Consider the following 21695-nt stretch of genomic DNA (forward strand, 5'->3'; position numbering starts at 1 on the left):
TCTAGATTTAAAAGCAGATTCCAGCAATAAAGAAAGAAAGAAATTGTATAACAGCAAAATATTCAAATTTATGAACTGTCATTCTTTGAGGGTTACCATTTCATTTTGCTGTGTGATGTCTATGTTTACATTGACTCTCTGATGTTTAATTGCTACACGGCTTGAAGTACAAGCTCAGAACATTGAGTATGGTTGTATGAGGCTGGGAATGATCAGTTTAAAGATGATGGCTGCTTTGTATGATGCTCTCTGCTTATGGCTTTAGCTGGTATTCGCTGTAATTCTTTGCAATCCTGTGGATCGAATACAGCTGTCACTTAGATGTTTAGATATGTGATGGCACTATCAAAAACACACTTATAACGCCTCATGCTGAAACCAGTCAGAGTTCAATGTGAAGGTAATTTTATGAACAAACCTCCACTGTCTTTGAAAACGCATGGCTATGAAAATAAATCGCACATTGTGCATATTGAGACTGAGAATGTTTTACATTCTTTCTTCTTTCTTGCCAAACCGGATATGGTTGGTTATTAAATCAACAAAGGGATCAAGAGACTTCTGATTAGGACTGCATGATTCAGCAGCAAAGTTGATATGTCACTTTCCATTGTAAACCAGTCTGTATTTACACAGAAACTCCTCTGTTGCAGTTCCCATTATGCCGTTTGATCTCATTCTTTCTGTTTAGGAATATTACACAATGTCATTCAGGATTAGGTGGGGTTACAGCACACATTATTACTGAGGATTATTGTAACATTATTGAAGTGTAGTGTAAATGAACAAGCTGCAGAAATGAAGAAGGCTGTAAGAAATCGCGTTTCACGCTTTCTCCTGAGCATCGTATGTGAAAACAAATCTATTTAATGTGACAACATCAGAGCAGAAATTGGCAGATATATATCGCTCTGTGTTTACAGTGAGCACAGGCCTGCTGCACATGCCAGAGATGGCCATCTAAAATGGAAGCTCTTGTGTCCCACACATTTTCTTTGGCCTCAGCAGTCAGAGATATCTGATATATGTTTAGCTCCTTTGGACTCATCATTGGCATCAGTTTGCTTCTCACAGTAACAGAGAAGTAAAGCCCATGCTACACTGACCCAGTTTAGGCAGTGCTACATTTACAAACACTAGAAATACTATAATTCATTCAAACGGTTTGCTTTAAACTTTTTTTTTTTTAATCTGGAATATGTTGACTGTTATTGCAAGTCTTGACTAACTGGTTTAGTGGGGTAGCTTAAACGATAAGAAGTCAGGCTGTTAACTCAAAAACTGTGGGTTTAATCCCAAATAATGGTGATGCTAATCTATTTCATTAACGTTTTTAAACTTTTGGTCCTCATCTCTGTAACTGACATAGACATAATGGACCTTTAATTTCGTCACAATCTGTTTTCACTTTAGTCACTGGATAGGTTAATATGTTTCAGTGCAGTTCAAGGATTTTGGTCTGCGTTTGTATGATATATGATTGCTAATGTGGTTTGAAATATAGGGCCTGAGGAAATACTTGGTCACCCTTTATATTACAGTGTTCATTTTACTGTGTATTTACATAAGTAATGAATAATACTAATGAACTACATGCACTTGCTGTGTAATTATTTTGTAGAGCTGACTGTTATTTTATTAATTATAGTAACATGCTTAAATGAGACGCTGGCACTGAAAAAATAATTGTTTAAAAAAGGTATTTCTTGTGCTATAACACAGTAGCAACAGAACTGACATGGTGTGGGATGTCATTAGTTCATCATATTGATCTCATTCTTTTAACTTATGAGTGATTTTTTTTTATGAATTTGAGTGCTTATCTTTACACATTTTTGGGGGGGGGGGTGGGGGTATATTTTGTTTAGCAAGTATGCATGAAATTGTTCAAAAGCAACATTAAAGACATTTTTAATCATACATAAAAATTATATTCCAATTATATGCTTTTCAACTTTCTGTTTATCAAAGAAGCCTAAAACAGTATCACTGTTTTCAATATTGATAATAATAAGAAACATTTCATGAGCACCACATAAGTATACAACAGAATGGTTAAATTAATCTAAAAGGATCTAAATGAATAATATGATATGATTAAATTAATTAAATTAAATTAATTTTGTAACACATGAATCTTTGTAATGTCCACAGTTAAAACACTGGATAATATTTGTCTGTAATGAGTTGATAAATAAGCAAAGTAAAATGATTAATATTGTGTGCGCAATCTACTACTGTATGCAGTTTTGGGATTTCAGGGTACTACTGCATTTTATCTGACTAATTGAGTTTTGTTCCTGTGTTACAACTCTTCAAATAAAACAAAGGATGATGTAAAAACTGCAGGCAGCTTGTAATGGCTGCTTCATCCCTCCGTCTCAGACGTGTCCAGCTGTGCACTACTTGATGCAGTCATCCCAAACTCCAAGGAGACATATTGTATCAGAATGGCCTTGCTAAATTGGGTATAGTTATTGCTGTGATGTTTTTATCAAGATTCCTGGCTTTGGTCTATTGATTTAATGGCTTTTTAATTTGTTGTAGAGATAATACCCTTAGATGGCATAAATAGCAATTTGATGTATTTAAAGACCTGTCAAATTTGGACAAGCAAATATTGATGCATTTAGTGTATTCCGGCTTCCAGTATGTGTTTCAATGTACTTCAAATACCAATACCCTTAAAGGTAAAGGGATTATGTTTGTTTGAAGCATTTTTAGCTTAGAAGTAATATTTTTATGTGTGAATCTCGACTAAAAGAAAGATAGGTGAAAATCAGTGCAAGGTGACTCCACCAGCGTCTGTTGTCTCTATATAACTCATACTACTTCATGCATTGTACTAGATCACTGGGTTTTTAAATGAGTTTTTATTCATCCAACCACAAGTATATTGTTTAATGCTGCTCATGTGTATGGAAATAGAGGGAGGAGGGTTCATAAGGTAAAGCAGCCAGGTTTGCCACTGGCATTCTCCTGTTGTCATGGCAGAAGAAGGGATTGTCATTGGGTGAGTCTGTGCTTCCTTGGCTCCGTCTGCAGCAATCTGTCTTCACAGTAAGGTGAATGTGTAGAGAGTGCTGTCACTGGAAACAAAGTGTCCTTGATAAGCAAACCTATAGGATGCAGTGCTACAAACAGGCTTGTGGGAACTCCCCTGGGCACTGAGTCCTTTGTGTTTATATTGTCAGTGAGGATTGTGTGCCACAGCGCTGCTGAACCTGGGAATACCAAAACATTCATTTGCAATGCAAGCATGAAGATCAGCAGCTGTGTTATTGGGGATAATTTATAATGTGTTGTTCATTATTTTTCATCAGGACTGTATGTGCTTTAAAAAAAGCGAAGAGATGCAAATGCACTGTTCTGAGGAAAGTTTTTTTTTTTTTGTAATTTGTCACTCTGCGCACGTTATTCTAGTAGATTTTCCTGAAATGTCGTTCTTCTGCACCCATATTGCAATTCTGTTTGATGAAGATAAGTTGAGAATAATTTCATGTTGTGTCCAATAACTGAAAAAAAAGTCTAAAAGGGCAAAGAAATTGGCAAGTGCAAAACATTTTCGGGTTCAACCCTTTATCATTACCATTCCCGAGAAATGGCTGAAATTATTAATCTATACTTCACTGTAAAAATTGCTTTTCAAAGTTGTAAATAAAGATCATTGGAGTTTTTTTTAGCACTATTTCAGTCATTCTACTTCAGAATTTCATGGTTAACTCAGTTTCTTTGTAAAACATGCTAGCAACATATGGAAAAAAATCTTTCTGGTGTAGTTAAAAAGAAATACAAGAAAAAAATTTAGTACCTAAAAACAAAATTAATGGTTTTGTGTGCTATACAGTTATGCCTCACAACAGTACAATGTACAGAATGAAAAACAATATAATAGATAATTCAAATTACAGAGATGAATAATAACAAATTTTTATGCACAACCCCATACACATAGTAACCCTCCACAACATGCACTTTTCAATCGAAATGGTTTTAAAGAGTTAAACCACTGCAATAACCTATTATCATACCTTCAAGTTAGTGCTAGATGATGGAAAAATTTACAATTTAAAATAAGCAGCAACAATTAAAAATATACAATATTGATGATATCCAATATCTTCTCAATTAAAAACCTAGATAGATATTCTCAGATAACCTCTATAGGGCAGATATGTCATGCATCCCTGTTTACAGTCTCTGTCAATACATTTCCAGTTCCATGTTGCTTTTTAGAAATATTTCATGTTGTAAAGAGTTTTTTTTTTACTTCATGAATGCAATAGATGTGACACTGAGGGATGTTGAATGGCTTATTTGATAAGCTTATGCCATTCATTATTTACGATCGATTGACTGCTTGTACATTGCTGATAGGCTGCTTTTAACATCAGGTTGTTGGCCCTGGGTAAATTGTAGATCCGTTTTTTCTTTCATGCCAGCTTGCTTTTGTTAACATTAGTAGTAAGTCAGCTGTGTGTGTGTGTGTGACTGGTCTGAGACAGATGGGTAGCAAGGACAGATTTGATATGTTGGCAGGCTGGCCCACAGCCCGTCTGCTCCTGCTGCCCTGTTTAAATTTGATCTGTGTGAAGCAGCGCTCGCAGACCCAACTAACATTGGCGAGCTCTGTCTGAATCAGTGTCTATGCAAAACTTCAGGTAAAGATTAAAGCTTTCCCAATAAATTTCCTATTTATAATGCAAGTTGCTTTTGGATTGAAGCTGCTGAAATCCATAAGGGAGCAATTTACTCAATAAAGCCATCATGTTTAATAAAAGCCATTTGACAAGTTATCTGTATGCAAATCAAACCCACACACTAAATTAAACAAGCTTCAGTCTGCAGTCTATTATTCTGCCATTATTGCTCTGACTTTGTCCTCTGTTGTTTGGTTTTTGCTCTTTGTTGCTGTTCTGGTGCCTTACTTGATCTTTGGATTATAGACTCCCAATGTAAACATATAAAAACTCCTCTAATTCAACCGATATATGTCACTATGAAAGATCTGCATTGTGCTTATGGTGACAGACTTATCCTTATGACTTCAGACACAATGCACCTTTATCAATAATTGACAGGGTTGCTGGCAGCGTAATAAAAACCAGCGCATGGTCAAGAGACATGTGGTGAGAGTTGCTGGTGTAATTGTAAGAGCTGCTCGGAGCTACATGCACAAATAGCAAACCGATGTGGTTAAAAGGAAGATGCATATGAGGCCGTTATCACAGAGGAACTGATTGTGACAGTTAAATGAGCAACATGAGTGTTTAATTGATTTAGGAGATAATGGGCTCATGTGCTGTCTGTGATTGATGAATTTATATGAGATCTTGCCTTACATGGAAAGTTCTACTGCACATGAGTGCATGGAGTATTTTATTGGGATAAACGGGCATGTTTAGTGATAATAGAGGAGTTACATTGTTGCTTTTCTTTTATGAGGTGTGTCAGGCTCTCTTGCTCAAATAATAGACCAGGATATCCTAGAACCATTCACTTAACTGTCAATTTTCAAGCATCAAGCAAGCAAATTGCATTTGGAATTGGCAGCAGACTTTGTGCTGGCATAAAACCAGTGAATTTGGCCATAAATCCAGAGTGCATCTGTCCTCCAGTAATGCACAGGCTTTGTGCTTTAAATCTCTTGGGATATAGACCCCTTTATCAGTCTTCTGATTGAAGGAGAAAACCACAGTTTAAAGCCATATCAGAGCATTGACATATTTATATATTCATGTATGTATTGTGTATTTTATATGATATAATTCAGTTATAGTTTTTACAGTATAGTTTTTTTTTGTGTGAAATAAATAAATAAAGGTTTAGTCAGCAAGGATACGCTGAAGAAACAGTTTGAGAAACAGTAATGTGGTTGTATATATTAAGTGTTTTCAATTGATTAAAACATTTAACTAATTAATTACTATTTTAATCATAAATATATGTTCACATTGAATTTCCAAATTCAATGTAGAATCACCATAAAAACTGTATATTTTAAATATTTGTTTAATGGCATTTTTCATGAAATAACATGAAAGAAGGCAAATATCACCAATTTCAACACTGATACTGATGCCTCTGAGAAATATATTTTTCAAGATTAATTTTTATGGCTAAAATGAATAATTGTAGCCATTCAACATTATAGTAAAATTTGTGGCATCATTTGTATCATTTAATAGGCCTAGACTGTTAACAGAACATTACAAAATGTTTTAATTATGTTTAAATAATTTAAATGTATTTTACATTAGGTGTAGCCTACTTAAAGCAATCTTCACATAAACACATTATAATAATTGTCACATTTACCTTTATTATGTGTTGTAGATAGTGTAGTAATATAGTGATGTTTCTGTCTCTGTCAATATCAGCTCTCTCTGTTTGAAGACGTGTCAAAACATTTCCCCCACTAAGTTTAATCATTCATTTTAACAGTAGATAAGAAAATTGCTAGTGTAAATATATATATATATATATTTATATATATTTGGACACTGAAACAGTTTTCATAATTTTGGCTCCGTATGCCATCAGAATAGAGTTATAATGAAACAATCAAGATGAAATTGAAGTGCAGACTTTAAGCTTTAATTCAAAGGGTTGAACAAAAATATAACATAAGAAGCTTATGGATTACAACCAATTTATACAGTCCCCTCATTTTCAGGGGCTCAGATGTACTTGGACAAATAAATATAATCATAAATAAAATGTTCATTTTTTATATTTTGTTGAGTATCCTTTTCAGGCAATGACTGTCTTAAGCCTGGAACTCATGGACATCACCAGAGACTGGGTTTATTCCTTTGTGATGCTTTGCCAGGCCTTTACTTCAGCTGACATCAGTTGTTGTTTGTTTGTGGGTCTTTCTGCCTTTAACTTTATCTTCAGCAAGTGAAATGCATGCTCAATTGAGTTGAGATCAGGAGATTGATTTGACCACTGCAGAGAATAATCCAGTTTTTTACTTACGAAAACTCTTGGGTTGCTTTTCCTGTGTGTTTTGGGTCATCGTCCATTTGTACTATGAAGTGCCGCTCATTCAGCTTTGCTCAATTTGACTGAATCTCTTGGCAGACAGTATATTCCTCCACACTTCAGAATTCTTCTGGCTACATCTGTCCTCTGTCACGTCATCACTAAACACCATTCACCCAGTGCCACTGGAAGCCATGCATGCTCATCCCATCTCACCGCTCCACCATGTTTCACAGATGATTCCAAATTTTTTTTTCTTCCCGTCATTCTGGTACAGGTTGATCTTAAAGGGGTCATATGACATTGCTAAAAAGAACATTATTTTATGTATTTGGTGTAATGCAGTGTGTTTATGCGTTTTAATGTTAAAAAACACATTATTTTCCATTTAATGAACATTATTGTTGCTCATTTATTCCCTGCCTTTCTGAAACACATAGATTTTTACAAAGCTCATCGTTCTAAAAAAGCAAGGTATAAGCTTATTGGCCAGCTATCCAGTGCGTTGTGATTGGCCAAATGCCTCAAGCATGTGACGGAATTGTTACGCCCCTTAGTATACTGTGATGCTGTCTCCCAGCAGGCAAGACAAAAACAATAAAACCCATTACAATCAAGGCATTTGTTGCATCCAGTGGGGACATAATTTCTGATTATAATGACTTACACTGTCTTTTTAAGCATTGCATTTCATTGCATATTGCACTGCGTAAACATAAAACCATGTCTGCATTTGTGATCGGTGAAATGACAAACAATAAGTGCTGTTCTACACTGCTCAAAATTGCGTTTCAATCATCCGTGACAAATTATTTCAATATAAAAAATGTACTTACAGGCTGTGAGTCAGAAGCGTCAGACTGTCCTTGCAAAGTATGAACTGCCCCACTTTATAGAAACAGCCTTTTTGCCAGAAATGCATTGTAGGCTACTGGTTCAGGACTCCATAAAATCTGAATATTTGGGTTAAACTGTTCTGGAACAGTGTTCTTAATACAACTTAACCACTGAGTTCTTGTTGTAGCCTTTTTTGGAAGACCAAAAAAAGTAGTTTCGCTTTCACAACAAAACACACAGCGTCTCAACATGGTGGTGGAAACAGTGAGATTAAAAGTTACGCCTTCTTTCTTTGCATGAACATTTGGGCGGCGTTATGCAAATCTTCCCACATAGTGACGTAGTATGTTGGGGGCATGTTAGAACGAGCCATTTTAGGTAGGAGTGGTTGACTCTTAACTTTTATAAGGAATATCCCTTTGGATTTGAGACTTTAGGCTTTTAGTCTATGGGCTATCCTTAATTATTTCAATCAACTCCGCAGGTAAAACGCCTGGAGTTGATTCTAAATGTGTCATTTGCATTTGGAAGCTGTTGTTGTGAACATCATGTGGTCAAAGGACCACATGAATCAGACAAATGTTAGACTTCAAAACCAAATAAAATCCATCAGAGAGATAGCAGGAACATTAGGAGAGGCCAAATCAACACACACATATTCCAGAAAATCACTGGCAGTGTGAATGAACCACAATCAAATGATCCCGGGACTAATCACAGGACACATTATGTGTATTTTCTGGAATTTTTATGTGAAAGAGGTTTTGACAGTGACACGTCTACCTCCTGGAGAGTGTTCTTCTTTTGGCTTGATGCTGTGAAAGGGTTTTTCTTTACCATGGAGAGGATCCTCTGATCATCCAGCACTGTTGTCCTCCGTGGACATCCAGGCCTTTTTATGTTGCTGAGCTCATTCTTCATTTCTCAGAATGGACCAAACTGTTGATTGGGCCACTCCTAATGTTCCTGCTATCTCTCTGTTGGATTTGTTTTGTTTTTGAAGTCTAACAATTGTGTGTTTCACCTGCATGGAGAGCTCTTTTGACAGCATTATGAGGGTTCACAGCAACAGCTTCCAAATGCAAATGGCACACTTACTGTAGAATCAACTCCAGACCTTTTACCTGCGGAGTTTATGAAGGAATTAAATAATTAAGGAATAGCCCACATTTGTCTATGAAACAACCGTTGAGTCAATTGTCCAATTACTTATGGTCCCTTGAAAAATTGGGGAGGTACATATTAAAGAGCTGTAATTTCTTAACCTTTCCTCCAATTGTGATGAATTGAATCCCGAATTAAAGCCTAGAGTGTGCACTTTAAGCCCATATTCATTCTATAACTGTGACTTAAATATGTTTTGGTCAACAGCTAAAAGAAATCAAATTTGGGCCTGTGTCCAAATATATATCTGCCTAACTTTATATATAAACAGTTATTCCTGTCTGATGTTTTAGATTAAAAATATTATTATATTATTGTTTCTCAGTAATTTATTTTTTGTTCAGTGTTTAAAACCATTAGTTTAAAGTGGTTTCAGTAGATGGGGTTTTGGGGGGTTCATATTGTCTGCCATTCTACTGATAGTGGCTTCCACTTTCTGGTGGCTCTTTTTGTGGGACCCTACTTGCATAATCTCATAAATAATACAGCTTGGCTCTCGCTCGTGAAATGTCATATCGTTTTGAGTTCACCCTGACAGGGACTTTCACATGACCGCCACAGTAGACCTGTGGAAGAGCGTCTCCATGGTGACTAGAAGTTCCCCAGAGAGTGCCACTTTCTTTGTGTGCCATGGGGAGGCCCTAAGCTGGGGTCAAACACTTCACATCGTCCTAATCATCTCAAGTTTTTTGCATTGCTGTCACTGGGGGGAGGGCAACACGATTGTGATTCTTGCTCTCTGGATCAGTTTGCATAAGGTACATTTGTAGTGATAACTATAAATCACATATGTAAAATATCAAATCTGGCTTCAAAAAAATGCCAAATGCAGTGACAATCATTTGACATTCCTCTGTGTTTGGCCTCTGGCCTCACATGCTATAGAACTGCTTCCAGAGGGCTGACTCCCTTCACTTCACTGCAGGAAATTGGGTGAATGTGAGCAGTTCACGGGGTTACACTTTTTTTCTTCTTGAAATGTGATGCTACTGGATAAAATTACACGATTTCTAAGTGTTCACCTTACCCTTCATGAACTATATTTAATGTAAGATATATAGATAAATAGTTTGTATACTTGCATATTTATGTCTGTGTATCTATCTATCTATCTATCTATCTATCTATCTATCTATCTATCTATCTATCTATCTATCTATCTATCTATCTGTCTGTCTTATCTGTCTGTCTATCTGTCTATCTGTCTGTTAGGGGTGTGTGATAAGACAAAAATCTTAATATCATGATATGAGTAGTTTTATTTCGCAGTAACAATTTAAATCACAGTATGGTTATTTTGCTTTGAATAAGGTTTTTATGATATCAGAATCTCTGATACCATAGGAACTTTGTAATTCTACCATGTACTAATAGTGTCAGTATCACAAAAACTAATACTAGCCTAAATATAAAAAAAGTTCACTGAACAAAAGGTAAACAGTCAGCGATTAAATATGAAACAGGGACTATAGTAGAACAAATAAATAATAAATGCTACAACCCGAATTCCGGAAAAGTTGGGACGTTTTTTAAATTTTAATAAAATGAAAACTAAAGGAATTTCAAATCACATGAGCCAATATTTTATTCACAATAGAACATAGATAACGTAGCAAATGTTTAAACTGAGAAATTTTACACTTTTATCCACCTAATTAGCTCATTTAAAATTTAATGCCTGCTACAGGTCTCAAAAAAGTTGGCACGGGGGCAACAAATGGCTAAAAAAGCAAGCAGTTTTGAAAAGATTCAGCTGGGAGAACATCTAGTGATTAATTAAGTTAATTGATATCAGGTCTGTAACATGATTAGCTATAAAAGCTTTGTCTTAGAGAAGCAGAGTCTCTCAGAAGTAAAGATGGGCAGAGGCTCTCCAATCTGTGAAAGACTGCGTAAAAAAATTGTGGAAAACTTTAAAAACAATGTTCCTCAACGTCAAATTGCAAAGGCTTTGCAAATCTCATCATCTACAGTGCATAACATCATCAAAAGATTCAGAGAAACTGGAGAAATCTCTGTGCGTAAGGGACAAGGCCGGAGACCTTTATTGGATGCCCGTGGTCTTCGGGCTCTCAGACGACACTGCATCACTCATCGGCATGATTGTGTCAATGACATTACTAAATGGGCCCAGGAATACTTTCAGAAACCACTGTCGGTAAACACAATCCGCCGTGCCATCAGCAGATGCCAACTAAAGCTCTATCATGCAAAAAGGAAGCCATATGTGAACATGGTCCAGAAGCGCCGTCGTGTCCTGTGGGCCAAGGCTCATTTAAAATGGACTATTTCAAAGTGGAATAGTGTTTTATGGTCAGACGAGTCCAAATTTGACATTCTTGTTGGAAATCACGGACGCCGTGTCCTCCGGGCTAAAGAGGAGGGAGACCTTCCAGCATGTTATCAGCGTTCAGTTCAAAAGCCAGCATCTCTGATGGTATGGGGGTGCATAAGTGCATACGGTATGGGCAGCTTGCATGTTTTGGAAGGCTCTGTGAATGCTGAAAGGTATATAAAGGTTTTAGAGCAACATATGCTTCCCTCCAAACAACGTCTATTTCAGGGAAGGCCTTGTTTATTTCAGCAGGACAATGCAAAACCACATACTGCAGCTATAACAACAGCATGGCTTCGTCGTAGAAGAGTCCGGGTGCTAACCTGGCCTGCCTGCAGTCCAGATCTTTCACCTATAGAGAACATTTGGCGCATCATTAAACGAAAAATACGTCAAAGACGACCACGAACTCTTCAGCAGCTGGAAATCTATATAAGGCAAGAATGGGACCAAATTCCAACAGCAAAACTCCAGCAACTCATAGCCTCAATGCCCAGACGTCTTCAAACTGTTTTGAAAAGAAAAGGAGATGCTACACCATGGTAAACATGCCCCGTCCCAACTATTTTGAACTATTTCTATTATTAAAATTTAAAAAACGTCCCAACTTTTCCGGAATTCGGGTTGTACATTGTATAATCAAAAGTATAAAACACTGCATATTCTTCACGGTGTAAATTAAATATATGTTATTATTTTATTATAGATTATTAAAGTTACAAAATTGAAGAAAATCTTTTGTTGGTTGATTTAACATGAATTTGACTGCTATCACTCTAAGAGCTGCCTGGATCCAAAATACTGTTACATGTGTGTTTTCTTTCTTAGTTGTTTGTTTTCACTTAAGACCTAAATTACTGTGTTTTATGATTATACTTGCAAAGACAGGCATTTTGACACATACAAGTGTGTATAATTAACCGTTCAAGGCCAAAAAAGCATGCAGCAAAAATAACTCCATTTTGTACTCCTGCAGTTTACAGTATGAGCGGTCTTCACGTGCATGCACCTCTCTGACAGTGCTCAGAAACAGTATCTTAGACAGCAGGCACATATAGTAAAATGAGTTCTCTTTCACTGTGGATTGCATTTCAATGGCTTAAAATAACTCGTTTTTTAAAACTGCAGTGCTTAAAAATATGTGCAAATAATACGTTTTCGTGTCGCAATGTAGCACAGCAACGTCACTTGAGCGTGTAGCCGCGATAAAGAGAATAGTCCAAAATCTCTACTGATTGGCAGATTTCTAATTTACTGGTTAATTGGGTCCAACGTTTTATCACCCTCCCCTTCTTTCTTTCATTCTTTTTAAAATATAACACTTTATATTTCAAGAAGAGGGTTCTGTGCAACCTCCTGAACCATTGTACACTCGCAGAAAAAAGCTACAAAGCTGCCACTGGATACCCTAAAGCACAAAAGCTAAAAGTAACTAATATGTACACTTAAGGTACTAATATGTTACATTTAAGGGTAAATGAGGTAGTAATATAGTTTACCCAAGTGACAGCTTTGTATTGTATTGTTTCCCTTGTAACTAGCCTGTTGGTGGGCAGTTTAGTGAGAGTGCAACACTAGAGGACATAATTGAGACCAAGCTTGGTTGTTTCCCCATTTCTGGTGACTTATTGTGATGGGCTAAATCAACTGACTGTTATACTAAAGAGATTTAACAGTATGTAAGAGATCACGTTACTGAAAGAAAGAGTTGTTTTGAGGCTTTAAGAGTAATGTGAAAAACATGGACATTCAGCTACCTAGTTTGAAAGATGTCTTACTACAGCACATTAGGTAATCTGTGGGGAACAAATGTTATACTAACACTGAGAGCATTTGTTGTGATTGCTTTTGGATCATTCAGTAATAAAAGGCTTTCTGACACATGCTGGAATGGAGCCAGCCAGCTACACTATTTATAGTGCAGTCTTCTGTTGGTATATTTGGAGTTTTTTTTTTTCTTGTCCACTATTTGACTGTTGTTTTACTAATTAACCCAAAACGGTTTGTTTAGAGAGCACATTGTTCTTGTGAGATGACTTTAGGTCACATCTGTTTCATTTTTAGAGCACTAAAATAAGCTTTTTTCCTTCTGCAGGATGATAACGATGGGATCCCGTGGTCAGAGGAGAGAGTGGTCCGCCGGGTGCTCTACCTCTCACTTAAAGAGTTTAAGACGGCTCAGAAGAGCAAAGTGGAGAATGGCACTGGAATAGTTAATGGTGAGTTTACATCTTTTCTAGAGCAGTTCTTCAGCAATCTTGTCTACAGAAGGATACTGACCTTTAGAACAGCTGCAGCAAAGATGCAACATCTGACGCTGCTGCATTCAGCTGCTGTTCTGAACCATTTTAGAGAATGATTTGTGGACAATATCATAACTTAACAGCGACGCTAGAATGAGTTTTATATGGCACTGAGACTGAGCTCATGAATATTAATTAACTTCATGTTGACATTGCCGGGTAATCTTTCTAGCACATCCAAGCGTATTAGCTAATTAATTTTGATAAGCCAAGTCTTCACCTTGGTCATATTTATAAATTCATATTCTGTTCCCCTAGTAAAAATTAAATATACAAAGGTGTATTTTACATACATTTATTTCGTGCCTAGTAAACTACAAATACATTTATATATTTATGTACTTAATAAATATATGCTGCAGTTGTACTTTTAGTATACTAAACTGCTAAATCAGAACAACTAATTTTGTACTTAATGTGCTTTAATTGTGTGGAAGTAGTGCTGAAGTCTGTCTAAAGATAAACTGAAGTATATTTGATTGTGATAAAGTGGAGGAACTATTGCAAGAATACTTCAAGTATACTTTAAAAATTTTGTATTTAAAGACATTATTCAACGATCAACCTTCTGTCTACTAAAAATCTCTGAAATGTGCAGTTTGATTTGGTATTTTGAAGGTGCATTGGTATTTGATAAATTATTTTAGCTCAGACGCTGAGATCATGAGGCAGCTGTGACACTCAGTGAGGCACATGGTGCTGTGGGACTTTTCTTTATTTCCTCAGCATCTCAGTGGTCCATTAGGAGTATTATTGATCTGCCAAGATTGCATTGAAAATGTGTGAGCAAAGTAAATAATGCCCTCTCTGTATGGGTTTCATGTGCCGGGGCTGTGAAGCACTCTCACTGCTCTCTAATGGGGTAGACTCGGTGACCTGCCTGTGGATGGTGCAGTGCATCATCTCAGAGAATGTCAAGGGCATGAACAGAACACCTCACGAGCTCTCTGCTTTATTGTGGGTTCAGTAACTAACACTTAAAGATTCCTTAGGAATTGCTTTGTATATCAAAAGCACTGCATTGCTATCATTGCATTCGGAGATTCTTTCACATTCTCTGTAATTAAAAGGCATCATGCAGAATTCTAACAATTGGAATGTGTGGTGCATTAGCCTGTGCTGTTAGTAACTTCATTCTGCTTTACAGGGTTCTGCTGAAGTTCACTTAACTTGAGAATTTATTTCCAATGCCCTGGAAACAAACACAGACATACTTGTGTCAATAAATAAATAAGTAATAAAGTAATTAATTTCTCTCGCTCTCTCTCTATACAGAATAATGTGTATTTTGAAATATCTATTTAAATATATTTTAAGTGGTTTTGTTTTATTTATAAGTCTATTTGTGGTCTAACTCCATTTTATTTGTCAAAGGTATGCTACAATCTACATTCAAACGATCTGTTATATTTTAAAGTCCCTCGGGTTCGAACAGAGCTAGGGAAACAAGCTGTGTGTTTTATCCTTTGGTGGATTGTTGTTGTGATCTTTGATTTGTGTTTTGTATTATGATGTAAACTATGTTATTTGTTGCTGCATTCTTGGCCAGGTCACTCTTGCAAAAAGAGATGTTAATCTCAATGAGTTTTTATCCTGGTTAAGTTTAATTAATCATCCCATTCACCTATGTCTTCCCAATTTTCCTGTGTATTTAGCCCCAGTTTGTGTAGTCTGTTTTTGTCGGTTCTGAATGTCGTTTTGCTACATGTTTCCTCCTGTGGATTATCAGAGTCAGTTCTGTGTAAAATCCCTCATTTCCTTATTCCTTGCTCCTATCAGTAGGCAAGATGACAGAAGAACTCACCAACAACAGTTTAAATTGCGTATTTTCCTCCGTTTTGTTTCTTGCTTTTTGTTTCCATAGTGTTTCCCTTATGGATCCCCTCGCCCATCCTGAATACATCCTTCTCCTGCTGGAGCAGGGGGAAAAATCGTTGAAGGACATACCAGACTGTTTCTGGCTATAGCCCATCTCGCCACTTACCCGGGCGACGTGCTCTGCGCGTATATGACGCCTGCCTGAACCCTGCATGCAGAGCACCTTTGTGGAGTGGACACTCCTGGGAACAGGTGTGAAACAGATATCCATTTCTTGCCAGTGTCCACTCCACAAAGGTGGCGAATTCCAATAAAGGGCCATCCTCTGACGATGGCACTCTGCATGCAGGGTTGAGGCTGGCGCCATAGAACGCACAGAGCGGCAGTGCCACTCCCAACCCAGAGCCCAGCCCACCATCTCCCCGATGCGCTCCACGCATGCCTGAGCCCACCGCTGACGAAGAGTCAGACACGGCCGCAACTGACGAGCCATCACTGCATGGAGTGACGTTCTGAGGATCGCTGCGGAGCCAGAGCCACTGATGAAGTCAGTCAAGGTGTGTGAACACCTGCCGCGAGGGAGAAAGCCACAAATGGTGTGTTAATGCAGAGAGGTGCTCCGCCCCCTGCCCCCCGGCTGAGGGTGAGCTGAGTATCTGCCAAAACGAAGAGGAGAGGGCTCCAGCCCCCGAATCCAGTCCAGAGTGCCCTCCAGTGCCTGCTCCGAGAAAGCGCCCACAGGTGTCCGCTCCTCCAGGGCGCCATCCTGTTCCAATGTTCCCCCCCTAAAGGGGGCTCCCGATCCAGAGTTTAACCCAAATGCCCAGAGACTCACAAATGTCCATCCTCCCACCCACTACTGCCTCCTCTGCTGTCATCTGGCAGCCCTTCTGCTTGCCCTTAGTCAACCATCTATGTGGTGCAAGCTCCACGGGACTATCATCCTCCTGCATCGCCTTGGCTGGAGTTTCCCTTGACTCCGCCTTCAGCCTCCGAGGCCTGGACTCCACCTCGGCCCGTTGACCCGTTAGCTCCACCATTGCTTCTAGCTCCCTCCTCTCTGCCGTGGCGACTACCTCCTCTCCACTAGCTCCACAGAGATCACTCGTTCCTCCGGCTCTGCCTTGGTCTGGCGTCGACCATCCTCGGGGACTCCACTTCTCTGGCTTTGCCTCATCCTCTGGCTCCGTCAGGTTCCTTCATCCCCTCGGCTCCACCTCAGTCCTCTGTCACTCCGGCTCCACTGCGGCCCTCCAGTTCCTCCATGTTGCCCTGTCTCATAGGCTCTCTGTCTCCACCTCGGGCTGCTTCACCACCTGCTCAACTGCCATTGGTCGGCACCCAGGAGTTGGCTGCCATTCCTCCTCCATGGCTCCTCCTTCCGTCGACTACACCGTGGACCGTCATTATTGCTGTGGCCTGGGTCTAGCTGGACTCTCCTGTCTGCTCCCTGGCTCCTCCCTCTTTAGTTCCCACCTGTTTCTCCCCCTCTATTGTTGTCTACGGTGCAAGGATGCGCCTTCTGGTAGGGGGGCGATATGTCAGGATCATGGACCTGTTTTTGTTGTGTTTTGCCCCTGTCTTTGTTCCTGGTTTTCCATTTGGTCTTGTCCCTGTCCTCCTTTATTTTAGTTAGTCATCCCATTCACCTGTGTCTTCCCAATTATCCTGTGTATTTAGCCCCAGTCTGTGCAGTGTGTGTTTGTTGGTTCTGAACATTGTTGTACTACGTGTTTCATCCTGTGGATTATTAAAGACAGTTCTGTGTGAAATCCCTCGTTCCTTGCTCCTAACAGTAGGCAAGTGAAACAATGTGTTGCAGGTTATTTTTTATTAAGTACATACATGTAAATGTATTTGCAGTATACTTAGCATGGAATTATTTTATTTCAAATACATTTTAATATATTTATTTTTTACTATGGCATATATGCTGATAGAGCCATTTTTATTTTCAATTTTGTATGATGGTGAAGAAGATAGACAATAACTCATGCACGTTATATTTTTAGTTAAAAGACTAAATGTTTATTTTTGGCCATTTAACATGGCTGAGACCTCAGATAAATGTAACAGGACACTGGAGGCATTGTGGTTTTCCCTACTTCCTGTCAGTTCATTTTGAGTGTGCTCTTAGTCTAGAGTGTCCACTTGTGTTTTTTTGGCTAAATGATTAGAAAAATCCTGTTTCAAGGTTCTTCATTTCATAGGTCTTGAAGAGTTGCTGTGGGTGCTATGCCGATTAGATGTAATTTGCTAAGCCATAAAATTTAAATAAATTTGCTAATGTAAATTTTCTTCTGTATTTATGTGTATATTGCTATTGCTTATACTTGAACCACACCTTCTTTTCCCAGGCTCCTTTGCAAATGGTCATTTGAATGGTTCGGGGGCTAAAGCTGGGCTGTTTGCTGGAAACTGTAAGTCAGACCGGACACAAAATGCAGTTCAGAGCAAAGACTGCAGCCATGAGTACTCAATAGAGGGACCTGTCAGAAAGAAGTGAGTGTAATAAGACTTTTCTGTGTGAGATTTCCAGCACAGTGTATTGTGGCGTTGTAGTATGTAATTCAAAATTACTGCATGGATAAAATGTAGTTTCATGGATGAATATATCATACTTAAATTACAGGTAGGTGGGAAAATAACAGATCTGGAACTATAGTTGCCAAAAAGATACAGTATGAAGTTGCTGTACATTCTGAGCTAGTCCATACTATTCACCAGCAAAACATGGAAGTCATGCTTTTTAAACCTGGTGGGGACATTCAAGCATCAAAACACAACATACTGTGCTCTAGAGCAATTAAAAATGACTTACATAGTCAGACTTTTTGCTGAGCTTTTGTATAACAGACCAAAGTGCTTTCCTCTGCAGGTCTCCTATACGATTAGTTAACATCTCTTTTTCTACTAAAGGATGTTTCTGTCTTTTTTCCTTATATCCAAAAATCTGGTTTTTGAACTAGATTTTTAGCCTCATTTAAATGAAACATCTCAAAAAACTCTAACCTGAGAACGCTGTCATCATTCATTCTCATTTTACTCAAAACCCACATGACTTTCTTCAGTGTATCACAAAAGGGAAGAGGAAAGGATTCAATGAAATTGTTTGGAAAAGTTTGCCTAGTAAAACCTTTCAAAATTGCTTGATGAATAAATGAAGGATGGAAAGATGCGTAAATAATGACAGAATTTTCATTTGTAGGAGAACTAATCCCTTCATTTCCCTAATTCTCTGTTTCTCACACCAGGCCAAGACTGCAGGCTCAGAGGAAGTTTGCTCAGTCTCATCCCTGTTCTCCCAGTGCCACCCCGCTGAAAATGCTGGAGGCCATGCCCCCGAGTCCAGCCATGTTCAACCATCTCACAAAACGCAAACCTAAAACCGAAGACTTCCTTACCTTCCTCTGCCTAAGAGGTGAGTCTGCTCTCTGTCTGTCTTCATTTTCTCATCCTATCAACTCTTAAAATGTTTACAGGCTCCATAATTCTTCTCCTCTGGGCAGCACACATTCACCTCTCTAGTGAGAGTCACGGTTATTGCTGGCAAACCTTTGTGTGACTGTCTTGTGTGTGCCGCTGTTATTTTGTGTCTTGGCTGATCTCTCACAGTGCAAGTTTTCGATTCAGCTTTCACTCTTCCAGTAAGCAAGTCAAAGGTGACAATGGCAAAGGAAAAGCTCCCGAAGATGAGGAATTATTTCTAATTCATTGGAGTTATACTATTCAAGGTTAATTAATTGGAAATCAAATTGAGATTCCTCTTTATACGTGCAAGTTTCTTTATATACATATGATTTAATGTCAAAACCAGTGTTATTTATAACCATTATAATTATTTATATACTGTTATAGCTTTTATTAATATTTAGAATTAGCTTTTATATTGAGATTGAAGACTATTATTTTTTATTAATTTTATGGTTTTTATGCGATAGATTTCTATTTAGTTTTCATTTATTTTCATTTCAGGTTAAATTGTAGTCATTTTAGTACTTCTATTTAATTATTTTACTTCAATTAGTTGCAAGGCATTATTTCTCATTTTCATTTAGTTTTTTGAATATTGTAAATATTATGAGAGAGAGCATCACTGAATATGGTTACATGTACAGCAGAACATTAATAAATGTGGTAACACACAAAATAACACAAAACCATCTTAACTAAAATTACAACTATTACAAATGTTTGCATTAATTAAAATAAAGCTAAAAAAACATGGTAATATATATTTAAAAAAAAAACTAAATGAAAATGAGAAATTATGCCTGGCAACTAATTGAAGTAAAATAATTATATAGAAGTACTAAAACGAGTAATTAATCATAATTTATGTAAATTTGTGCATATAAAACAGTGATAACATCACCAAAGTCTGGATTGGTGACCGCTATACATTCTGCTGCACTCCTTCAACATATTTTTCTTCTTCACTTTTCTAAAACATAGAGGACACAGTTTGAGTTAACTTTATACTTTCACTTATTCTCTCTCCGTTCCCACTCACTCACATTTCCCAGGCTACTTTGAAATGGAACTTTCTCCATCTCTCGTCTTTCTCACACACACGGCTGTGAAAGACAGGGAACAGACTGATTGGATTTGCCATGGACTCTTGGCTGAGGGCAAAGTGGGTTAATGGTTTTTCAAACATAAAGAATGTAAATGGGAACATCTTTTCCCAGTCTCCATTCCTCCCCTTCATCATATCAAACCTTTTTTCATTATTGGGTTAGAGCTGAGAGCGAACGTAAATGTGAACGTGGCATTGTGGATCAGTTTATGGATTTTTTTAAATATAACCTGAGCTTGTAGTGTCACATAAGTCAAGACTGATTTAATTGATGCCATAAGTCATAACTCAAATGCACTGGTGCTTCTCATGAGTGAGGAAGCACAGATGTCACTTATCAGTATAAAATATTTTATTTATTCATTCACTGTTTTCTGCTCCTAAAAGCTGCTTTTAAATTTCTACTAAACAATGAAACTACTTAAAGAAAAATAATTCAAAACTTGTATTTGTATTGTTTATTTTACTAATGACTTTATCTGCTTCTCTGTCTCTAAATATATATATATATATATATATATATATATACACTACCATTCAAAAGTTTCAGGTCAATAAGATACATTTTTTGAAATACACGAATGTTTTTACCTTGCAAGGAAATATTACATTTATAAAAAGTGACAGTAGAGATATTCACAATGTTACAAAAGGTTTCTATTTAAAATAATTCTTGTGAACTGTTTTCATCAAAAAATCCTGAAGAAAATGTATCCTCTTTTCCACAAAAATATTTAAAAACAAAAACAGCATATTAGAATGATTTCTGATAGACCATGTGACACTGAAGACCGCAGTAAAACCTCATCAAAGAAATAATTAAATTTTTCAAATAGAAATAGAAAATGGAAAATAATTATTTTACATAATAGTAATAATATTTCACAAAATTACTGTTTTTGTGTAGTTTAATCAAATGCAGCTTTGGTGAGCATAAAATATTTATTTCACAAACATTAACGAATCTCAAACTTTTGAATAGTAGGAATAAAATCATAGAAATTATATTACTACTGTTACACTACTTTATATATATTATACTTCTTATTTTGGCACCATCGTTTAATATTCAATATTGCATTTTATTTAGTGGTACCATTTAAGCCATTTCTCTCTTTTTTTCTCCTTCTTTTTCTCTTTTACTCTCACTCTCCATCAGCCCATAAGGGACGGATGTAAAAACAGATCCAGCTTCGTGCAAAAAATCCTCAAAGGCATGATTCCCTTCGAGGAGGAATTTAAATGAGTGGACGTCATGAGATGATGTTCCGACTCTTTCCCAAAATAATAGGATACTTAGACAAACGCAGACCTCTTTCCTGCAGATAGCAAAATTATGCATATCATGTTAATTAATGAAAGTGAGAGTTGAATACTTTATCATAGCAAATGATCGGCTGTATTACTGCAGAGTAGTAATTGTGAGATGAAAATCACGTTCATTAATATTTGCTCTGAAATGCCTCTTCAAAACCTCTGGCATTATCAGAGAGGAATCAAAGAATCATTCAGTCGCCTCTTGAGATGTGAACAATAGCCAATAGCTCAAAGCCCCCAGGACCCCTTATTAAAGCCCTTGATGATAGAGGACTGGCCTAAAGAGCCTTGCTCCGTAATCTAGGGGGCCCCGAGATCCTTTTATTCAACATTCAGCTGGGCTCTCATTATAACT

At 37.4% G+C, this 21695-nt stretch overlaps 1 protein-coding gene across 1 annotated transcript in view; it reads left to right on the forward strand.

Moving 5' to 3' along the window:
* LOC132158450 (protein Jumonji-like) overlaps positions 1-21695 on the forward strand; it is a 43864-nt gene that overhangs the window by 2352 nt on the left and 19817 nt on the right. Inside the window, exons 2-4 of the mRNA XM_059567878.1 lie at positions 13419-13542; positions 17802-17946; positions 18699-18865. Coding sequence (XP_059423861.1) covers positions 13419-13542; positions 17802-17946; positions 18699-18865 — 436 coding nt within the window. The remainder of the gene's footprint in view (positions 1-13418; positions 13543-17801; positions 17947-18698; positions 18866-21695) is intronic.

The sequence above is a fragment of the Carassius carassius genome, chromosome 15 (genome assembly GCF_963082965.1).
Source record: "Carassius carassius chromosome 15, fCarCar2.1, whole genome shotgun sequence".
NCBI classification, from domain to species: domain Eukaryota; kingdom Metazoa; phylum Chordata; class Actinopteri; order Cypriniformes; family Cyprinidae; genus Carassius; species Carassius carassius.